Source organism: Bubalus bubalis, chromosome 1 (genome assembly GCF_019923935.1).
Source record: "Bubalus bubalis isolate 160015118507 breed Murrah chromosome 1, NDDB_SH_1, whole genome shotgun sequence".
NCBI classification, from domain to species: Eukaryota; Metazoa; Chordata; class Mammalia; order Artiodactyla; family Bovidae; genus Bubalus; species Bubalus bubalis.
In genome coordinates, this window is record NC_059157.1 from 30890947 (window position 1) to 30913241 (window position 22295).

At 42.4% G+C, this 22295-nt stretch overlaps 1 protein-coding gene across 7 annotated transcripts in view; it reads right to left on the bottom strand.

Moving 5' to 3' along the window:
* Positions 1-2287: 2287 nt before the first annotated feature.
* Positions 2288-22295, bottom strand: part of STOX2 (storkhead box 2) — a 197875-nt gene continuing 177867 nt past the window's right edge. For 4 of the 7 annotated variants that reach the window (XM_044938443.2, XM_044938448.2, XM_006075125.3 and 1 more), the window contains 2 exons: positions 14144-16409; positions 2288-9013 (listed from right to left, as the gene is read on the bottom strand). In XM_044938443.2, the coding sequence (XP_044794378.2) occupies positions 8818-9013; positions 14144-16409 (2462 nt within the window). In that variant the 3' untranslated portion in view covers positions 2288-8817. Of the gene's footprint in view, positions 9014-13838; positions 13984-14139; positions 16410-22295 lie in introns of those variants that run through there. The other 3 variants (XM_044938444.2, XM_045164706.1, XM_044938446.2) reach the window with 3 other exon arrangements.

A 22295-nucleotide genomic window follows, 5' to 3' on the forward strand; every position in this document is an offset into this window, starting at 1 on the left:
GTGATAAATTTATATCCCAGTGCTGGAGAAAAACAGCCTCTCAGTGCAAAGGTGAGTGGAAATGAGATTAAGCAAAGACAGTGGGCTTTGGATACAAGAAGTGTAAGACTATAAATGTGAAATTTAAAGTGCTAGTAATCAATTGTAGTTATATACAAAATTACTATGTATATAACTTTTCATGTGTTATTATTACATATAATACAATATAAATATATATAATGTATATGAATCTCAATTTTATACAAGTATACAGTAATATAATATACATTATATTAATTTTATTATATTTTACATTGTACTAGAATGTCCTTATTAACATAATCCTGTTGTTGTTCAGTCACTAAGTTGTGTTTGATTCTGTGACCCCAAGTACTACGCTTCCCTGTATTATTATTACTAATATAATTAGTGTTATATCCTATTCTGTATTATTCTATGCTACATTATTACAGATATACACTTGAGATTAGGAATGAGTCCAAGCATTAATAGACTAGAAAGCATAACACAAAAATTCTTAGTTTTATATAGAGAAAAGAGTAATAAAGTGAAACAAACCCCAGGTAATAGAAAAGAAAAGTGATGCCTGGAACTTCGCAGCAAGGAAGAGCAACAAGGGGCCGTGAGGGACGCTGGCCTGGAGGCCAGTGTTGGGCCAACTTTGGGGGCTGTCTAAGGAACTCACGGTCACCGTCACTCAGACACGCACAGGCTAACACGTTCATTCCGTGTGAGCCACAGACACCAGTCCTAGATCTGACTTAGGAAGACAGAATCCGGTCTTCACTGAGCATCAGTAGTTCAATCTTGCCCTTTGAATTCCAAGCTAACATCTCTGGCCTTATTTCTCTTTTAACACATTGCATCTTTCTCCCCACTTTTATCATCATACTTCTAATGCACTGCTTTTGAGAAGATTCACCCCAAACCTCATCCAGGATATCGTGCATGCAGGTGACTTGTTTTTTCTTGAAATTCCTGCACAGTGCGTTACGCTCCGTGAACATTCATCACACGCACTTATCCCATGGGTTAGATGACTAGCTGTTTGCTTTACAGGAAGAGTCTGGAGCCATGGCGCTCAGAGGGGGAATGTCACTAAATCCAGGTATTCCCACAGTAGGGGTAAGGTTTCACAGTTAAATAAATTATTAAAGTCAGGTGAATAACTTCTTTTTATTATTCAGCGGCTCTTGATTTCACAGCTGCAAGAGCGGAGATGACAAATACCGAGGACTCTGGATTTTCCTTACGGAGGAAAAAACACACCACTCTAAACACTTAAAAATAAGTTAAAACCATACCATTTCCTTTCGAAAGAAAAGATTTTTATGAACTGTGACCATTCTCTCAGAGGAGTCAGAATCCTGCCTTCCAGCTTCTTGGTGAGTCACTTACATTTCCTCCTGTGTCCAGTTCACTGGAAGGTTCTGAAAGGAACAGACAATTACCTTTCCTCCAGCACAGAGGTTTTTGCTCCTAGCATACAATGCACAGTGTACTTCCGGTATTCTTGTTTCCCCTATTACACACTTGAAAAAGGAAGCGTCTGTACAGACAAACAACTAAAAATAAGGCTTGTCCTTCAAAGGAGTCCCCTTAGGTTTTCCACACTTACCCAAATGGCTCTGTCGTTGTTCAGAACACTTTTGGGAAGTCTGCTTTGGGTATCACCTTCACAAGAAAATTAGGCTAGACTTTACAGCTCCATATTGTTATTGACTAATAATGTTTCCCAGCTCCATCGTTTGCTCGATAGCAGGTCACTTTGGGTTTGAAAAAAGGAGGTCCATTCTCCCAGGACAAAGTTTTGTCACCACTGAGGAGAGTCAGAGGAAAGGATAATAGATTCTGAAGGCAGTTAAACACAGAGGCATTCAAAACCAGTACAAAAAGGCCTCCCTGGAGTACGTGGATAGCTTCCGAGTGGGTGCCAGATAGGGGAACCACATTCAGTCGGGGGTAGAAGCTATGATACGAGCGATAACAAAACAAACTGACCACATTACTTTATAATTTCATTTAGAAAACTTAATTATATGCCTCTGTAAGACTCACTCGGTTTTAAATTTGAATAGCTGGCTAAAAATGGGATCTTTTTAAACATTCCTGGGAAAGATGTTGATCAGGAATTTCCATTTTCAGTTGTTTTAATTCAAAAGCTCTAATAACCAAGATCGTGCAATAAAATTTTGTTACGATGTAATATTAATTGAGGAGAGAAATAAAGGGGTCTCACGTAAGGTATTTTTCTCTCAAGTACCAAAAAAAAAAAAAAATCCACTTAGACATATAACCAAATGTTATTTAATATCTTAAAAAGTAACACAATCCAAAATGGATATTTCACACAACACTACATAAACAACATGAACACAATATTACCATATGGAGGGACTTTCAAATATAGACTTACAAAAATCCCTGTGCTTTTTTTTCTTTTAAGTTATTATACTAAGCATGACAAGTAATCATCATTTACAATATGGTACACTGACACGATAAAAACCATGTTACAAATGTGCTGTTATAAATCAGTAACATTAGGGAAGACATTTCATGAACTGTAATTATTTCATATGAAATACTATACAATATAAACAGAACATCCATCTTGGATGACCTTTACAGCAACCAGAGACCAAGTAATTTAAATTTTTTTTTTTTTTCAGTGCAAACACATTTTATTCAAGGCAGTCTTGGCTGCAAAATTCCTTTCTAACATACAGTAAATCCCACTTGCACTTCTTAATTCATTTACCCTAATGCAAGAGTCACATTCAGTCACTCGGAGAAAGATACCTGCAGAGTTATGATCCCTTTAAACTGAACGTTGAAATTTAATTCTCTTCTAGACAGTTGTATCGATGTCAACTACTCTAAGGACCTTAATTTGTAGCTGTCAATACTTACATGAAGGTGACTCTAGGGCAGCTCTATTCCTAACCCATCCTTGTGTGCACAGTACCACACACTGCTTTGCCCTTCCGATGTGGAAACCCTGGAGGTGTATCGGGATATAAGTGGGGAGGAGGCAGGGCGGGTGGACTGGGAGGAAAGGGGGGCGAGGAGCTGTGTGTGTACACGACAGGATGGATTTTGTAAAACTGCAGAGGATTTGTGCTGGAGACCTCAGATCTCGGGTTTGGTACCTATTTCAGGAGGTGGGTGCAAGGGAACAGGCATGTCAAAACCAGGCTCTGGACAAGGAGGGAGGCAGCTGTATGTGGACCAAACATTAAACATTTCTGGAAAAGATGGGTGAGGCTTCTGGCCTTACCCTGGCTTCCAGAGTCATGGCCACCTCACCTGGAAAACAACCCCTTTCCTCGTTGGCAGGGCGTGTGTGTGCATATGTTCATGTTTGAGGACAGCAAGGAGCAAAGAAAGCCCTGTTAACTGGTAATATACAATCATCAGAAGAAGGTTTAGTCCCCCTCAAGCCTTGTAGAATTCTGAACCTTGCAAACCAGCCACTGTAAGTCCTAAAACAACTGTAAAAACGACCCAGAGAGATGGTACGGGGAGGGAGGTGGGAGGGGGGCTTCAGGATGGGGTATGGGGAGGGAGGTGGGAGGGGGCTTCAGGATGGGGAACGCGTGTACATCTGTGGTGGATTCATGTTGATGTATGGCAAAACCAATACAATATTGTAAAGTAATTAGCATCCAATTAAAAAACAAACAAACACAGGACTCTAGTGTGAGAGGAGCCATGGCCGGGATGGTGCTGTAAAAGACGCAGAGATGAACTCCATCGGGGAGACGCCAGTGTGTGGTTCCAACACCCCAGGAAATAGAGTAATGAATTTTCTCATAGATCTAATTTATGAAACCTCTCCCAAATAAAAAAAATCTATGGGAAAAGATTGGATGTATCCGGAATACTGTAAAACCTTCTGGGAGAGTTGACAGAGTGATGGCTGATCCCTTTATCTTACTTGGCAAAGATCAGACCGATAATAATCTCTTTCCTGTCTGTATTCTACTAACCCAGAGCAAAGCAATGTCTTCCATGGCTTTTGCCTCCATTTTTCCTGCGTCCTAGCTTCCTCAAGCCCTCAGTGTGTGCAGAAATTTGAGGATGGTGGGGTGATAAGAGAGCCGGGGTGGGTGGTGGAGAGTCGGGGAGGTTGGGGGGGGGAGGAAAGGATCACTTCCGCGGGGGCCAATGTTGCCCGACGGCGCAATGCTAGCTGGTTCTGTGACTGGCCTGTGATATACAAAGAAGGTCCTCGACCAGGATCTTTTATCTCCTAATTTGAGATTTAAAACAAAACAAAACAAAAAACCCACTTGGAACTTGATCAGTTTCCCTGGCAACTCCAGATTCTTCGGATTAGGGCTCAGTATACTGAATTTCAGTTGTGCTGAGAAGCACTGTGGAGAGGACTCGATAAAAGGGTTTTTTTTTGTAGTGAAAATTTCCGTATCAGCACCTTCCACTGCCGGGGCAGTCGTGTTCCTGAAAGACGGTATTTTAGCACAGGATTGAGAGAAGCCCATGGGAAACTGTAAACAAGCGTGTGCGTTCCAGATCTACTTCCGACCCCAAGGGCATCTGGGCGGCTTTGTTTGTTTTTTGTCAAATTCCCAACACCCTGAACTTTTTGAATGAAAATGGACAAAGGTGTCAAGTTGTATTCGTTTTCTTTGACTTTATTAGCACACATCAGAAAAATAGCATTGTATTTCGTGATTTCTCATGAGGGTCTATCAAACAGATAGAAAATAGATCACTGATAGCTGCCACTGTGTTTCTGGGTAATCGTATGTCACTCCTTCTGTTTGTTCAAGTACGGGTATTACAAATAGGACCTGCTCTGTGAACTGTGAATCCGAATGCTTTGGAAGCACTTTGAGATCCCAAAATGAATGTGCGAAGTGCTCATAGGTTGTTCTTGGTTTTTAATCAAGCTCCAAACACTGCCCATGTTATAAACTGTGAGGCTTTTCGAATCAAGATCACTACTGCATGGTGAGCAATACGCCTATCATTTGAGTTAAAAACGTTATTTTCAAGTACACTTTGTGGTGATAAGTGGTTTGTCCTGGGTAGAATTTTACAAAGCTGTGCCAACCTAAAAAACAAACAATGCTTTCATTGCTGCTGAACAGGTTTCTTTCTTTTTTTTTTTTCTCCCCATGGTGACGGCAATATAATTTAAACTTACATTTTAGAAATGCTGGTTGGATTATGAAAAAGGGAGACTGAGGAACAGCTGGTGTTCACATCGTTGTGATTCCAGATTAACTTTCACTGGATGCTTCCTGAACTTGAACTTCACAACATCAGAAAAGCAGTCATTTATTACTTTTATCCAGCTAGTCCTCTTTCAAGCTCTTCCCGTTTTCTCTATTTGATGGCAACCCCCTTTCATATGCTTATGAAGGTCCCCTGAGATGTGCAAAATATATAAAATGAAATACAAATTATGGAACGGAAGTTGTGGATACAAAGCACAGCTCTTTTAATTCCAATGAAATCTGGGCTCGATACGGTAGCATGCAAGTGAAGGCAGAGAGGCCCAAAGTGCTCCAAAGTTGGCAGTCCAAATTTCTGATGTGTCTTATGACCGAAAACCTAGAATTCAAATCAGATTTTCATAGGAGTAAATAGCTTGCTAAATCATGTTTACCAACTGGCTCTTGGCCAGAGAGAGCTCTTAGCAGGAATGAGGTGGGGGCAGGGGCAGGGGAGACAAGAAATTTAAACTTTTCATTCATAACAAAATCAAGTGCGCTTTCTGTGGGAAAGAAGAGAGACGGGTTTACAGCTGAGAATGAAATAATGCCATCAAAGAAAAACCATGGCAATGAGACAGTCACGAGTCCACAAAGGCAACCACTGACACACACACAGAATGCCATGGCCTGATGGTTAAGAACGTTGTCAACTTTGCTTTTCTGAACAATACACTTGAACGCACTGCGGCCGCTTCATCAAATTTATGGAGGTAGTTATATGTAAAAATAAAAATTACCATAAAGTAATATGCTGTATCATAATAATACATAAGTGTGCAAAATGCCGACAGATGGGTTGACCCTTTAAAGTTGAACGCTACACAGAGATTCAACCAGATTTCAGTTTTGTAAACCTTTCAGTTGATAAACTCTAAGTGAAGTCTAGGTAAGCAGCCGTGGGCCACAAAGCGATCATTTCACCGGAGGAAAAGGATGCGGGCAAAGCTTGGAGCGGGTTACTGAGAACATCACCGCAGACCATCTGGGGTCATACTCGTAACGTGCTTCCAGCCCCCTCTTCTCCCCCATTCATTCAGGCATCCCAATTCGATTCAGACGGGTATGTATCTGCATGGAACGTCTGCTCACACCATATCCTCCTTGAAGTCCATAGTTTCTATGCTAATGGCTGCTGGTCTAAGGGGGTTCGTTGTTGTTTTTTTTTCCCCTAAATCATGTACCCCATAGCATCGGGCAAAGAGTGTACACATTTTATTCAAATGTCTTCTGTAAACCTATTTCTTGTGAAATATTGATAAATTCATATTTTAAAGCTTCTCTTTAAAGGTAATGCTTTTCTTTCCTGTTCACACAGTATGTGATTCTTCTAATGGCTACTTTAGGAGGATCAACTAGAGGCTGATGTATTGTTTCAATGGTTCTATTATTTATGAACTGATTGTATGATTCACGCTGGAGGGTAGGTTTAGGGGTGAAAAAAAGAGAATTTAGACAGAAGAATTTAGTAACTGTGTGGTATACAACTCCCCAAGGACACAGACTCTGTGTATAGTCTATTGGATACGTTATCATTCCTTCTGGACAAATTTAAGCAGTAAGACAAGAGTGCATTTCTGAGCAATCAAGGCATGCCTTGGAGGAAATAAAGCATGAGACTGAAAGCCAACCAACAGAAGCATTTTAAAGGTGTGGGAGTTTGCCAAGAAACGTGCTCACGTTTCACTATAAGCGCAAAGAAAGGAAACTATACTAAACTCAACGAGTCCAGTTTGACCCAACGAAACTTCCAGCTATCTGAAAAAGCATGAGAGAGTCTCTAAACGTTTCAAGAAACAGCCCAACTGTGTCTATTTAAAGACTCTACTCTTTTAAACAGATGGCTAGTGACTCAACCTAATACTGAAGCAGAAGTGTTTTGCCAATTTATGCCAATTCCTGAAATCCGAGGTGAAAATATTTTAGATTTGTTTTGGGGTATGTATTTTATGGTATATGGCTCCAAACATCACATGCCACTCAGCTAAATAAAACTTTTGGTCAGACCATTTACTGGTATCAAATGAAATCCTTTTGTGAATAAAATTTCCATTATCTACAGATTTATTCCATGGTTCTCCTAAAATAATACACGGGAACTTTTGAGACATCTCTTTCCTAGAGAAATGAATCTTGATTATTTGTAATTCCTTTGTTGCTGAGAACCTTCTCTGTAGTCATCATGACATTGTAAATGGAAACAAAATGTAATTAATAAGCCATCCTGAAATAAATTGGGCTAAAAACTATACATCCACCTAAAAATGCCTCCTGAAATTGGTTACAAAGTTTCTGTAAACATTACTCTGGCATAGTTCATGTATGCATAATTGTTATTCTGATAAATTTAGGGGGCGTACAGTTAGGGGTCCACCACACTTGCAGAATGATCACATTCTGTTGTTAATTACATGGGCACATGTATATTTCTAATCAAAAAGTATTTTAAAGTTTTCTCTATAGATATCTTCCCAGGAATAAAAGGCCTGAAGTTCAGCTCTCCCAAAATTTGCTCTTTCCTATAACCACTAAAAATTATCTCCCACAGCCTAATTTAGGCATTCTATTTAAAACTACATAAAATAGATTTATGTCCTTCCATTAGAAAGAATAACGTCCCCAGGCCATAGTCTTCATTTGTATCACAAAGAACATTTTGCTTTTAAACAAACTAATTATCGTTTATCTCTGATAGTAAGATAGCATCACCCTTAAGTCTCACAAGGAAGAAATGCTCTTCCTTCACTATCTGATGAACACCTTTTTAAAAGTCCGCATTCCCTCTCCCATCATTCAGTGCTGTGCCCCAGCCAGGCTGGGGGACCCTTCCTTTGTCCATTTCAGAATCAAAGGCCTATATTCCTGTTTGTGATGATGGAAGGTTAAACGTATCGGACAAGCATCCATGACACTTAAAAAAACAAAATCCTGAAAACAAACACTCCCAGTATTTGGATCACGACCCCTTCTGACACACTTCCATGGGCTCCTACAAAATCGTGTCAAAAAAAAACTCACAGTGCAAAATGACTGGGGCCTCGGTGATTCACACACAAAGGGCTGGGGTCCCTTTTTGTCAGTTTGGCATCAATTTCCCTCAAGGTAGACCCTTGCATTTGACATTTTGTGGTGGCTTAGTTGTTTATCTTTTTGTTTTCTTTTGGAAGTGTCAAGGATCAGTTCTGTGGCACCATCTGGTCACAGACTGGGAGCAACACGCATCTGCGGCATTTTAAAATGGACTTGGCAACTGCAAGACATCGAAAAGGCATATTACACTTAGAGTGTCTAGACTTCCCTATGTGTGCTCAATTACAATTAGTGAAGCAAAAGTATACATATCACCCTACTGCTATTCTTGTTGCTACAGAGCCATAAATGTGAAAAGCAATACTCTGAAAGAAAGATTTTTCGGTTGTTGTTTTTTGCCCTAGCCTACTTAGCAGCACAGTTTAAGTCAACACAAAAACTGCCGTTGAGATGCTTGTCTTTCCAAAGATGTAAACACCAGCCACAGTGTCGTAAACTTGGCTGTATCGAATGAGACGGGAGGTCGGAGGCAGGATGACTATCACACACTAGTAACAGAAGCTTGCAAGCAGTTGGAAGGTTTCTGTAATTTCTCAGCTTCGTTGGTGGGGGGGTCCGTACTTGCTCGGAAACTGAAGGCCGGGCCAGCTCCACCGTGGGCCGGGCTCCAGGTAGGGTTCTGACGACGGTTACTTTCAACAATGCTTGATGTGTTGGAAGCCAGGCTCTCCCGAGTGCTACAAGAGTAAAAAGGTTTTGTTTGGTTTGGTTTTTAACATAAATAATTATATATCGAGCCCTAGAGGAAGAGCAAAGGATGGAGTTAATGGATTTCCTCTGGCGGTTTATCATGCCATGTATATAGCATCTCATACTGATTATTCACATATGCTCCAGCAACTTGGACTCCAGAAGCTTTTCACAAGACATGTTATCATCAGCAGCACACTGAGTAAAGGGTTTTCATACAGCTAAATATACGTCTTTCCTAGACTTTCACATTCAAGGAAACGCCTTCAAAATCTGATGTGATAGATGGCTCTTATGTTCCTTTTTTAAAAAGACTAAAGACTTTAAAAAGACTTCATAAATTATAAACAGGTAATGATTTCATTTCAGGCTCGAAATTCATAGATAGAATTGCTCCTGAATCAACTGCATACTTTTATCCTAATGATTCTGTTTTCATTCTTGCTTAGTAGATTTTTGACTCTGGAGGTGAACTTCAAGCAGGATACTAGCCAATTTGCAGCAATGATAGGGATAACATTCTTTTTTAAAGACGTCATACCTCTGTTTTAAATACATAACACTTTAGTTAATGTACATTCTATTTTCAGATAAGGAATCTAAGGTTTTCTCTATTTACATTTATTTCCTCCCTTCTTCCACTTTGGCAGAATCTTTAGAGGTGATTTTAAAGCTTTAGTATTTTGATTTCTCTTTTAATTTTTCTAATTTAGAAATACTTAAATCTATTTTATTGTCCCAAGAGGTTTATAACATTTAACATGTCAAATGTGTAGGATAATGACAGAAATAAGATTACTTGGCCTGACTGATGGGAACTGAGTGGGTTTCGTGTTCTAGATCCTCAAAAAGGTAATATGAAACTTACCAGCTCACAAAGAGGTAGAAGAAACCATAATGATGCTCAAAACATCCACCCTATTGGATAGATTCAAGGTTTATAAAATATTCTTCCATGTTAGTCCCCATCACTGATTTAAAGTCAAACTACCCAGTGGACATCCTCACCACCTGGCTTTCATTCTCATCCAAAACCCACAGTGAGTCTGTCTGAACATTATACCTTGGCAGCCATGCCTGACAGGGTATTTCATCCTGACCCTTTGTGGCCTTAAGCTTGCTTCTCATCAAAAAGCCAAGAGTTAGTTGTTTAAAAGGGAGTTTGTTCACCGACTACCAAAAAGACAACTGAACGCTTCCTGACTGCAGAGGGTAACTCCAGAGCGTTCATAGAAGTAAATCAAGTTCTTTCATGATGCTTACAGTCAATCTGGGCATATCTAAGGAATACTCCAAAATATCATCTTTAAGTGATAGAAAAACACTAGACTTACCTACTTACCTGCCTTACACCTCCTCTAAGAAAATCCATCAGTGTTTTTCCAGGACTACAACTGAGAGTCAGGTGGAGGAAGGAAAAAGGATAATAAACATGTAGAACCCCAGAGAGGTCGTGACACGCTCCTTCGGTTGCATTCGTAATCACAATAGCAACTTTTTAGGGCATTTGACTTCCTCATCTTTAAAGCAGGTCGAGTTACATGCTGTACGTACTCAGTGACTCAGAAGAAGAAATAAGCAACCAGGAAAGATCTGTACACCCAAAAGCTAGACAAATGCGAGTTATTTCTGTTGTACGTCTGGCATCTCATGAAAAAAATCAGTCACTGTGGGGAGGCTTGGGAATCTATGTATTACTAGTGACTTTTTTTTTCCTATGGGAAAATGCATTTTGAGGTCCAAGGAATTCACTTTTAAACCACTTTTTGAGGTGGGAATTTAACTTATCAAGTCCCTACTGTATGTCAGGTACCGTCAACACACATCATTGTAACAGATGGCCTAAGGTGGGAGCTACATGTGCTCTAAGATACCTCGGACTACCTTTGACCACGGCCAACATATTAATAGTGATAAACACAACGGGGCATTCCAGTGTCTCCAAAGGATATATCTCATTACTGCTGCAACACTGAGTACAGTGTTTGATAGTCATATGGAAGGCTGTGGCCATGACGACGACACAATTCATGGAGATGGAGGGTGAGCAGTAACAACAGTCCTCACATTTAAAATGTCACACTTTTTTAAAGAGAGCTAATGGAGTGCAACCTATAAAAATCTATAAAACCTATAAAAACCGATAAAATCTCAGAATTTTACAGGCCGAAGAACTGAACCAAGGGGCCCTGCTGTTCCGTGCCCTGCATGCACTCCCCTTGGGCCCGCACCTGGACAGCACAGGACACGTCAGACGTGCTGGGCGGCCTGGAGCCCTCTGATTCTTATACTGTGTTTATCAACAGGTTTTCAGCCTCAACTCTGGAATAGCAGGCTTTGCACAACAGGATTCTTCATTTGCAACATTTGATCTCATGGCATAGTTTAAATTTCTACCTTATTTCCTTCTCTCAACGCACTTTGAAGTGAAAGTGTTAGTCGCTCAGTCTTGTCCAACCCTTTGCAACCCCACGGACTGTAGCCCGCCAGGCTCCTCTGTCCATGAGATTTCCCAGGCGAGAATACTGGAGTGGGTTGCCATTCACTTCTCCAGGGGATCTTCCTGACTAAAGAATTTTGGAAATGTGGCCCAACACGACTTCTGAGTCAGCACTGAAGACTTGACAGTGTGGAGATCCCCCTTTTTTTTGGCAGGGGGAGTGGGGTGGTGGCACAGGTTGGACCTTTGCTGCTCAGTGAGCTCTTTCACTGAAAGATCTGAATAAACGGCCCCTGAAGATTCCTGTATCTTAACGGTGCAGCTGTGTCAGCATGATAATGCTATTTGGCTAAAAGACTCCTTACACTGGAGAGTAAAACTTCTTGTAACTCAAATATCCTCCTTCACAGACAATCCTCATGCATTCGAAAGGTAACTTAGTAAATTTATCGAAGTAGAGTGGAAATATAGTTTAAAAGTAAATATCAAAAATAAGTTTGTCACCCAGGTTCTAACCAAAGGATATCAAAAACAAAAGGGGTACGATCAGGAATTGTTCTATAGATTCTCTAACTGCATGACATTTATGGGTGATCTACATATTCCCATAAAGAAAATTCTACCTAATAAGAGAGGGCAGATAGCTCCTGAGTGAAGACAGACTCCTCAGGATGACCTACCAGGACAGCACATTTGACCCTGAGTACATTATTAAAGCAACGCAAATAAGCTTTGTTCAAGAAATGGTCCCATTCATCAATTCCATTATCTGTACTCCTAATTTAGAGATAATAAAATATATTCTGTGGAGAGACTGGTTCAACAATTACATGAACATTTCTGTTTACCTGCCCCCATACAAAAAACGTTCAATATTATGCAGTGGTCAGGTTTTGAGTCAGAACCCACTAACCTCTCAACATCCCCCTTACAACTATCTCTGGAGCACAGTGGTTTTCCCTCTGTGGAGGTCTAGGGGCCAAGAGTGCCCCGTGAAGAGCTGGAAACGGGTGTGGAGAAGCATCGAGCAGGGAGAGCCCATAGAATAAGAAACAGCAGAGCAGGAGGTCCAGGCCAATAACCCACACCTTCCATAAGCAATGGTAGTGAACGTCTACCACCAAGGGCAAACTTTTAGTCATGCTTATCTGCTATCCCCTACTAGGAAATCAAGAGGAAAAATGAGAGTAGAAGAGGGAAGCAGAGAGAAAAGAATATATAAAACAATTGGTATATAAATTAAGATTTCATGTGGGATTAAAAAACATTTAGCAAAAATTATTTCTGAGCAAAGTCATGTAACAGGCCAGTAGTCTGCAGACTGAGTGCCATGGCCCCCTGAGGTTTTAAGGTCCCTGAGGGTGGGCAGAGGAGACATGGAGCTCCTGGCTTCCACGTTAACCAGGGTGCCATCTCTGTGGTTTGTTTAGACATCAGATTTCCACACGTATTAACTTGGAAAAGAAATGTTACTTGACAATAATAATAATGGTAATAAAGAACTAGCCCTTTAAGAAATAACCAAGGTCTAATAGGAGGCAAACAGATGAACGATTCCCTGTTCTGGTTTTGGGATGCTCTGTCTCCAAATTACCCAGAGACAGAGTCAAAGGATTACAACACAACTAATTTTAATAATTAAAATAAATATAAGAAATACATATTCGTATCTTGGACTTGTTCAAATACAAACTGCTATAAAAAGTTGGGAATCACAACTAATGGGAGATGTCAATCTCTCAACAGTATTTCTGCATCTCAGAATCACCAATCTGGAGTAGAATTCAGAAGGAGAGTCAGGTCCCAAGTCGCTCTTGGAAGAGAAGGAAGAATTAAGGAGAAAAAAAAGGAATGGCATAGACTCCCTTTTGCTTCCTAACCCCCTGAACCACTTCAGTGCCCTGGCTGTGGCCACTGGGCACACTGCACACTCAGCTGTTAACCCTCTGCTGAATTACCAGCACCTACAAAAAGGAAGGCACCATGATCGGCGTGCCTACAAAGTGCCGATTCTGCAGGAGGAGAAAAGAAGGTGCTGGCATGCACTTCGATCTGATGGAGCACAGGCCCCCAGTCTTTCTGGGACGGGACCAGTTCCACGTGCCTGCAGACTTTGAGTGGTGAGAGGAAGGTGTATGAGAGCAAGGGGTGCAGCTGCACAGAAAGTCAGGGTTGAGACGATAACAAGCTTCTAGATCTGCTGCAGAGGTTGTGAGATGAGCTATTATATTCTCACTAGATGGATTCCCCATCTTTGAGTCAATCAAGTTATTCCCAACCCCTACCTCCCACTGTCACACTGACTACTCATTTTACTCAAAAAAACTACTGTTTTTTGAAAGACTTAAAGGAAAAAAAAAAACAAAAAAAAAAACGAACAACCCTTCCTTTATCAGCGTGGTGGCAATATCAACATCGAAATACTGGGAAATGTTGGTCTTAGATTGGACGGGAAGGAGCCAACCCACCAGTCCAGATTGGTGATCTCTACAGCTGCAGAAACATTTGTTTCAATTCCTGAAAAAGAAGTCAGAAACAGGCTGTTAACAATGCAACTCACACAACTCTTCACCCTCTTCCACAGAACTGAGACTGAAATTAGAAACTCTGAGTTAACCTGCATAAAGCCCCAGGCCCCGGTGGACATATGTGTGTGCGCACAGACGCCGCTCCCTACCGTGGGGAGTTGAATCCACTATCCACTGTGATGCTGCTGCTGTCCATGCTGTCTAGACGTGCCGAATGGGTGGCCCTCTGGTTGCTGCTGCTGTCGGCTTCCTTTGGGGCGAGCAGGGTGAGGTTCTTCTCAAATTTCCTCTGCAAGTCTCTTTCCTTCTCCCTCTCCAGGAGCCACTGCATGGTACCTACATCGTCTCTGTTTTTCTCCTCCTCTGCGTTCTTGTTGGCCCCTTCCTCAGACTCGTCGTCATCAGAGACGTTGTAATAGTCGAAAGAGGCCTCCTGGTTCCCCACTGACTCCTGCTGACGCTGGGAGGCCGGCAGGGCGGGGGCAGCCGAGGTCCCTAGGGACGGCTCTGGTTTCTCGCATCGGCCTGCCAGTGTGTCGGCAGGGGTCTTCGGGTGCGATTTGAGGAGGGACAGGGTTGATTTGTGATAGCTGTTTACAGACAAGGTGCTGTGAAGAGGTTTGAACAGTGTGTCTTTGCTGAATATCTCTTTCCTCTTGTCCAGGGTGCTGGGCTCGGTGCCGTGATGCTGGATGAGGCGTCCGTTGGCAAGGCCTTCGACTACGGCGCCTGGAGCGACTGGACCCCCGCCCGGCCCCTTTGGCGACTCCTCCTTGTGCCCTGCAGGCTCCCTGGAGGAATGAGGGGCCTGCCTGTCTGACAGAGGCAGCTTTTTCACCCCTTCCGCCAGGGTCAGAGTGTCGTGGTCCTCTTTGTTCTTCCCCAGAGGGGACGGTGCCGTGAGCACCGTCTCACTGGAGGTGTTGCACTGGAAATAGTCATCTGCAGCCGTCTTTGTTGGACAAGAGTTGAGTTCACCGAAGGATGGCAAACTCTCTGGCGCTTTGCCTGGCTCCAAGAGGCTGCAAGTGCTGGGCGGTTCCTTGCTGCCACTGACTATTTCTGGAATACACACCTCTTTATAGCTTGCAGACGAAACGTGAGCCCTTTGATGACCGACAGTCTGTGCAGGCCTTAAAGTACTGTCGTCAATGTAGGATTGGCTGGGGGTCTGGTCATCTTGGCTACAGCCTTCGGCCAGGTCTTCAGGCGTCCCCAGAGAAGAAGCACCCAGAGGGCCTTTAGAGTTATCCATCGATCTGGACCTCTCCTTGGCCTTGTTGGATCTCTCGTTCCTGGACCTTCGGTCCTGGGTATGGCTGTGGCTTCGGTGCACTTTCGAGTGTGAGCTTCCCCTGGAAGGCTCAGGAAAAGGCATTTCAGTCCTCCTTTTGGCCAGTTCCCCAGACACGTCCCATTCTGGGGTCATGGGGAAATGAGACTCGATCACGTTCGGATTGCTATGCATGATGAAGTTATCTCCTTTGTGTTCGATGATGAAGCAGCCCTCCCGGGGGGCCCTGGTAAGAGGATCGCAAAAGTCATACTCCCTCTCGCCCGGGATATCCAGATGGGAACCATCGGACGGGTCTCCCTTGGACACTCGCGTCTTGCTGTGTGACCGAGACTTTCCGTGGGACTTGCGGTGAGTCCGGCTCTTTTTACTTCTTCCGCTGTGATGGGCAGAGGACCCGGCTTTACTCCGATGCGCCTTCTCTTCTTCAAGTTTCTTCATCAGTGCAGTGTGCCGCATGACGTTTTCCACGGTCAAGTCCGGGTTAATACGCCTGATGATCTCCATCTCCACCTCCCGAGGGATGGTGGTCGGCGTGTCCTCGTCTCGCAGGGGCCACTCTTCGGGAGGAAACTGGGCGGAGAAGTTGGCTAGCTGCTTGGTCTTGTCCTTCTTAAAGCTGAGCCGGAATAACTTGAGCCCGAATTTCTTGGACTGCTTTTCACCGTCTTTCGGTTTGGAGAGGGTTTCCGTTTTGTACGAGAAGTTGACAGTACTTTTGCTCTTTTCAGTGGCTGGCACCTGGCAGAGGGAAGGAGGGCAGTAAGGGTCTTTGCAGTCCTTGGCGGGCTTCCTCTGCAGGGTGGCCGCGTGCACGCCATGCACGTCTTCCCTGCAGCAGTGGCAGGAGTCGCAGTGGTTCCTGGGCAACGTTCTTTCCCTGACGCAGCCTGAGGCAGAGGGCGTGATGGTCCCCGGCTGGGGAGAGGTACACTGAGACCGGTCAGGTATCCTCTCGTCCAGATGGTACCATTTACTGTTAGTTCTTATGAGGGAAGGAGTTATGAAATAAGTCTGTGGAGTGACGATGAAGTAGCCATCAGGAGTCGGGTAGATCTTCCTCTCCCGGACCAGCGTGTTCAGCGTGTGCCGGAGAATTTCTTGGCTTGGGGTGGGAACACCTGAAACCAAAGGACACACTCATGAGAATGGAAGGAGCAGGGTGCAGTTGATTCTGGAGTGTTTTGAGTCTGCTTATGGACTGAATGGTGCCCCCCCAAACTGATCCCCATGTTCAAGCCCTAATCCCCAGGGCAATGCTACTAAGAGGTGGGAGTTTTGGGGAGGTGATTAGGTTCAGATGAGGTCATGAGCTTGCAGCCTTCGTGATGTGCCTTTATGAGGAGAGGAAGAGACTAGAGCTCTCTCTCTCTGCGATGTGAGGGTATGGCTGTCTGCAAACCAGGAAGGATGCTCTCACCAGACACTGAATCTGCAGGTGCCTCGATCTTGGATTTTCCAGTCCCAGAATTGTGAGAAATAAATGTCTGTTGTTTCAGCAGCCCAGTCCATGGTATTCTGTTATAGCAGTCCACATGGACTAAGACAGAATCCTGTTAATTTTGCCCAGCTTCTAAGTATCATCATACAGCAACTAAGCAGGATTCAAAGGTGTTCATTAAGTTTAACGTGAATCCTGGTTTTCTCTGATAACTCTTATAGAATTGGACTACCAACAGAACAGGAAAAGATAAACGCTGGGAAGAGAAAAATGGATGCTAGATGGAGTTAGGTGGCTACTGTTGTTATAAACCTTTACTGAACTGAACTGTTCAAGACAGAATTTTATTTTGGCTGCCCTGCATGGCATGATGGATTTTAGTTCGCCTACCAGAGATCGAACCTGAGACCCCCTGCAATGGAAGTGCAGAGTCCTAACCACTGGACTGCCAGAGATGTCCCAAAGACAGAATATCCTTAAATGAAGAAAAAACGTTTTCAGTATCTTGTAAGTTTACAGAAAAGACTTTCAATAAAAGCAACTAATGAGGTGGATGAAACTGGAGCCTATTATACAGAGTGAAGTAAGCCAGAAAGAAAAACACCAATACAGTATACTAACACATATATATGGAATTTAGAAAGATGGTAACGATAACCCTGTATGCGAGACAGCAAAAGAGACACAGATGTATAGAACAGTCTTTTGGACTCTGTGGGAGAGGGAGAGGGTGGGATGATTTGGGAGAATGGCATTGAAACATATATAATATCATATAAGAAATGAATCACCAGTCCAGGATTGATGTAGGATACAGGATGCTTGGGGCTGGTGCACTGGGATGACTCGGAGGGATGGCATGGGGAGGGAGGTAAGAGGGGGGTTCAGGATGGGGAGCACGTGTACACCCGTGGCGGATTCATGTTGATGTATGGCAAAACCAATACAATATTGTAAAGTAAAAAAAAAAGCAACCAGAAAGTCATGGTTAAGAGAGCCATCCTGGTATTGAAAAGGAATCTAATATATAGAGGCTACCACATACACTTGAAGCTGCTCCATACTCTCATTCCAAGATTAAGTTTATTTAATAAACTTAATTTTATAAATTATATAAAAGGGCAACTAGACTTGACCATTGTCTAGGATGTACTTTCCAATTCTGAAATCATCATCCTCAAATTTGCCTGTGATTACAGCAGTGATGATATTTAGGTGAGACCTTCCTCCCTCTGTCAGAAGCAAAAGGAGGTTCATGGAGAGCGCTAATAAACACACCACTGAAAGCTTACAGGCTCTTACATCCATCTGATCACCGAGTCTCAAACCGCTGTATTCTCTAGATAGATGTTCCACAAGAAAATCACAGATACCCTTCTGTACAGTGACTGTTTTCCGAGTTTTGTGTGCACGTTTACGCGCTGTCTTAACACGCTTAAAGAGACGATTAAGAACATACATTCTTCAGAGAGTATAAATTCTCCAGGCTGTAGCACATTTAATTTCTTTAATGTTCTCTCTTCCTCAGTGCCACAAATCAAGGGTGATCATATTTCGAAGACTGACCTGAATGATATCATTTGGAAATAGGTCAGGTGGAATCATCCTGGCAATATGCAACCATGTCTGACCCACAAAAATGGCAATTTCAGGGGAGACTGAACGCTCGGGCTCCTGGGTCAGACTGCAAGGATCCAAATTCCAGCTTCACCACTGGTAGCTGATGTTACTGGTTGAATTAAGTGTGAGTCCCCCTGCCCCCCATATTCATATGTAAGTCCTCATCCCCAGTAGCCTAGAATGTTACCTTATTTGGACATGGGGTCTTTATAGAGATAACCAAGTTAAAGTGAGGTCATTAGAGTGAGCCCTGATGCACACTATGTCTGGTGTTCTTCTACAAAGGGGAAACCTGGACACAGAGATATCACAATGAGAAGAGGAACTGGTAGAAGGCAGATAACTACTAGCCCCAGGGAGAGGCTGGGACAGATTCTTCTCTCACAGCCTGCAGAAGACACCAATCCACCCTGCCGATGTGTTGATCTTGGAATTGTAGCATCCAGAACTGTACGACAATAGATGTCTGGACTTTGTTAAGACTGCTCTAGAGAACTACTGCAGCTGGTAGTTGAGGCAGTCTGAGCCTCGACTTAGTGTCATCAAAATTTAGACAATAATAATCTGTGCATGCTTAGTCGCTCAGTCATGTCCAGCTCTTTGCAACCCCATGCACTGCAGCCCGCCAGGCTCCTCTGTCCATGGGATTCTCCAGGCAAGAATAGCGGAGTGGGTAGCCATTCCCTTCTCCAGGGGATCTTTCTGACCCAGGAATAGAACCCAGGTCTCCCGCCCTGCAGGCAGATTCTTTACTGTCTGAGCCACCAGGGAAGCAGGACAGCAATAGTACCTATCTTCAGAGGGATGCTGTGAGTTTAAATGAGTTTACTGTATGTAGAATAGTGCCAGACACAGGGAGCGCTCACAAATATTAGCTATCAGCAGTCTCAACTTTGGGTCAGGACCCATGGAAACTCTGATTACCATCAAAGAACATTGTGTAACCACCTAGAATAACTGGGTAAGCTGAGAGGTTAGGCTCCCCCAGTCCTTTCAAAACTAAGAAAGTAAAATACAAAAACACTAGAAATGGCCTGCAGTTCTCAAGGGGAGAGAGTCCATGTATGATGGAATCTACATATTCAGAGATGTAACAGATGCAAGTTCCAGCTCTGGGTCAGGAAGACCCCCTGGAGAAGTGAATGGCTACGCATTCCAGAACTCTTGCCTGGAGAATCCCATGGACAGAGGAGCCTGGTGGGCTCCAGTTTTTGGGGTGGCAAGGAGTTGGAGATGACTGAAGCGACTTAGTACACATGCATGCTTCAGAAGGCACCCTTCATGACCAAGGTAGAAGAAGTTAACAGTACTTCTGAATGATGTATTGTTTAACATAATTATTTAATTTTTGAGCAGCAAGGTTTCCTTTTTGTTTAAGGCTCTCCTCTTGAGAAATGTATGTTGATTTGTATGCAAATGTATGTTGGTTATTAAGGCTGATATAATATCAAAAAAATTTTAAAACATTGTATGATAGTTTCTTTTCAAAACAAGAATGAGTTCCAACTGAATTGGGTTCTAACCCAAGCCATATATTTGCAATTTGTGAGAGCCAACATACAACAGAAAATGCTTGCACAGAAGAGGAACAACGTAGCTTCTTTACCCTGTGAGTAGCCCTATGAACTATTCCAGTTCTGCTGAACAACTTCAGGGGGCAGCAGTCACACAGAATCCAACTTTCAGAATAAGACATTATTCACATTAGAGTCTCACGAATGACGACCACTAGAGCGGTGAACCACAGCACCAGATGACAAACTCATATTTGAAACTGACTCTGTCCTACATGGTAGCGTACTTTTGACCAACATTGTTAACGGAAGTTTTTCAAAAAATGGTAAGCCTCATTTAGAAGAATTCATGATTGACAAGTTACTACGCTGTTACAATAAAGGAAAGCTGAAGGGTCATTCATTAAAAACAGCTATTATAACAAAAATAGCTATAGCTATTATAGCTATAAGACAAAAATTCCATTGTACTATAGAATCTGCTGATTGGAGGCCTTCCAAGTGCTGATCTTAGAAAACTCAGGAAACTACACGGAATCATGACTGCAATGTAATCATGTCTACTACCAGGAAGAACATGCTTTCTGGTTGTTCACAAATGAAGGAATAAGAGTTTCCAGAGAGAATTTACAGCTAAAGTTTTGACGGGGATTTTCAAGCACATCAATCAAATAATGTTTAATTGGAAAAAACCAAGTAGAAACATTCCCTGTCCAATCCGTTTTCCATACCCTTAACTGGGAGTTTTCAAAGCTTTAGCTGAAAGTCACTGATATCTATGATTTTTATTTTACTATTAAGCCTGAGTATAATGACAGATTATTTCCAATTATCTATGAAGTTCAGGGTTCCACTAGAAATCTGTAGGGTGCACTTGTAAAGGGATGGCTGTGATGGAGACTGTCAAGGATTGCATATTCCATCACATCCAGATTCCATTCCCAAAGTTCATCATGAGTTCAGATTCTGTTGATGTAAAGAGCAAAGGTGAGCTCTATATTAATATAGGGCTGGAATCTGACCTTTCTCCTTATCTATATCTTTCCATCTCCCAAAGCAAAAATAGCTATTTAAATATACTGCATGCCGATGGGAGGTTATTTAGACACATATTGCTTTAATCTTGCAAGTCTGACAACTGTTGGAACAGAGCACACATGCTCATGTTCTGTATGGTAAGAACTTTAGACTGAAAACTTAATGGGTTTCTTCGGATGATTTCTTTGTGTTCATGAAGGACGCTGACCGAGGAAGAATTCAGTAGGAAGCGATTTAAGGGGATGAATTGGAGACAGAATACAGCATAGATCACACCAACAGTCTCCAGCAAACTCCAAAGCCAATGTCAAGTCCATAAGCAGTCACTTTCCTCCCAGGAAGATCCATGTGTAACAACTTAACATGTACTGGTCCAATTTAACTGATCATTCTGGAGGGATGAGGACCTATTTACTTATTCTTAATTAAAGTTTGGTTGACTTACAATGTTGTATTAATTCCTGCTCTATGGCAAAGTAATTCAGTTATACATACCTATATATATATATATTCTTTTTATATTCACTCCCATTATGGTTTATCACAGGAGACCAAATACAGTTTCTGGTGCTATATAGTATGACTTTGTTGCTTACCCACTCTACATATAATAGTATGCAGACCTATTTAGAAAAATGAAAAGCAACAATTGTTCTTTTCAGATCTTTTAAAAAATATCTATATTTCTGTAATGCGAACTGGTATATAAAAGTTGTTTTAAAAAATTCAAGCAATACAGAAGCATGATAAAAGGGCTTAAGTATCAGCCTACAGATATTTTCACTAGAAAATGTCTTACTAAAAACTCTTTAGAATGTGAATGTCCAAAACAGGAATAGAGGTCAAAATCTAGACTATTTTTTCGACTTATAACATATGCATTAAAAATAAAAGTTTGACTATTTTAATAATATTCAACTAGACTTCAAAACTTTATTCTCAAATAGTAAACTATGAAAAAGTAAACAGTCTAAGCTTTAAAAAACAAAAATATAAATATGATACCTAAATCCTTCCAAAGTTTTAGAACTGTCATTGAAATGCATTTTTCAAATAGAATTTGAAGAGTATTAAGCTTTCTACTTCTGTTCTGAAGTAGCTTGCTGCTGCTGCTGCTGCTGCTAAGTCGCTTCAGTCATGTCCGACTCTGTGCGACCCCACAGACGGCAGCCCACCAGGCTCCCCCGTCCCTGGGATTCTCCAGGCAAGAACACTGGAGTGGGTTGCCATTTCCTTCTCCAATGCATGAAAGTGAAAAGTCAAAGTGAAGTCGCTCAGTCGTGTCCGACTCCTAGCGACCCCATGGACTGCAGCCTACCAGGCTCCTCCATCCATGGGATTTGCCAGGCAAGAGTACTGGAGTGGGGTGCCATCGCTTTCTCCCTGAAGTAGCT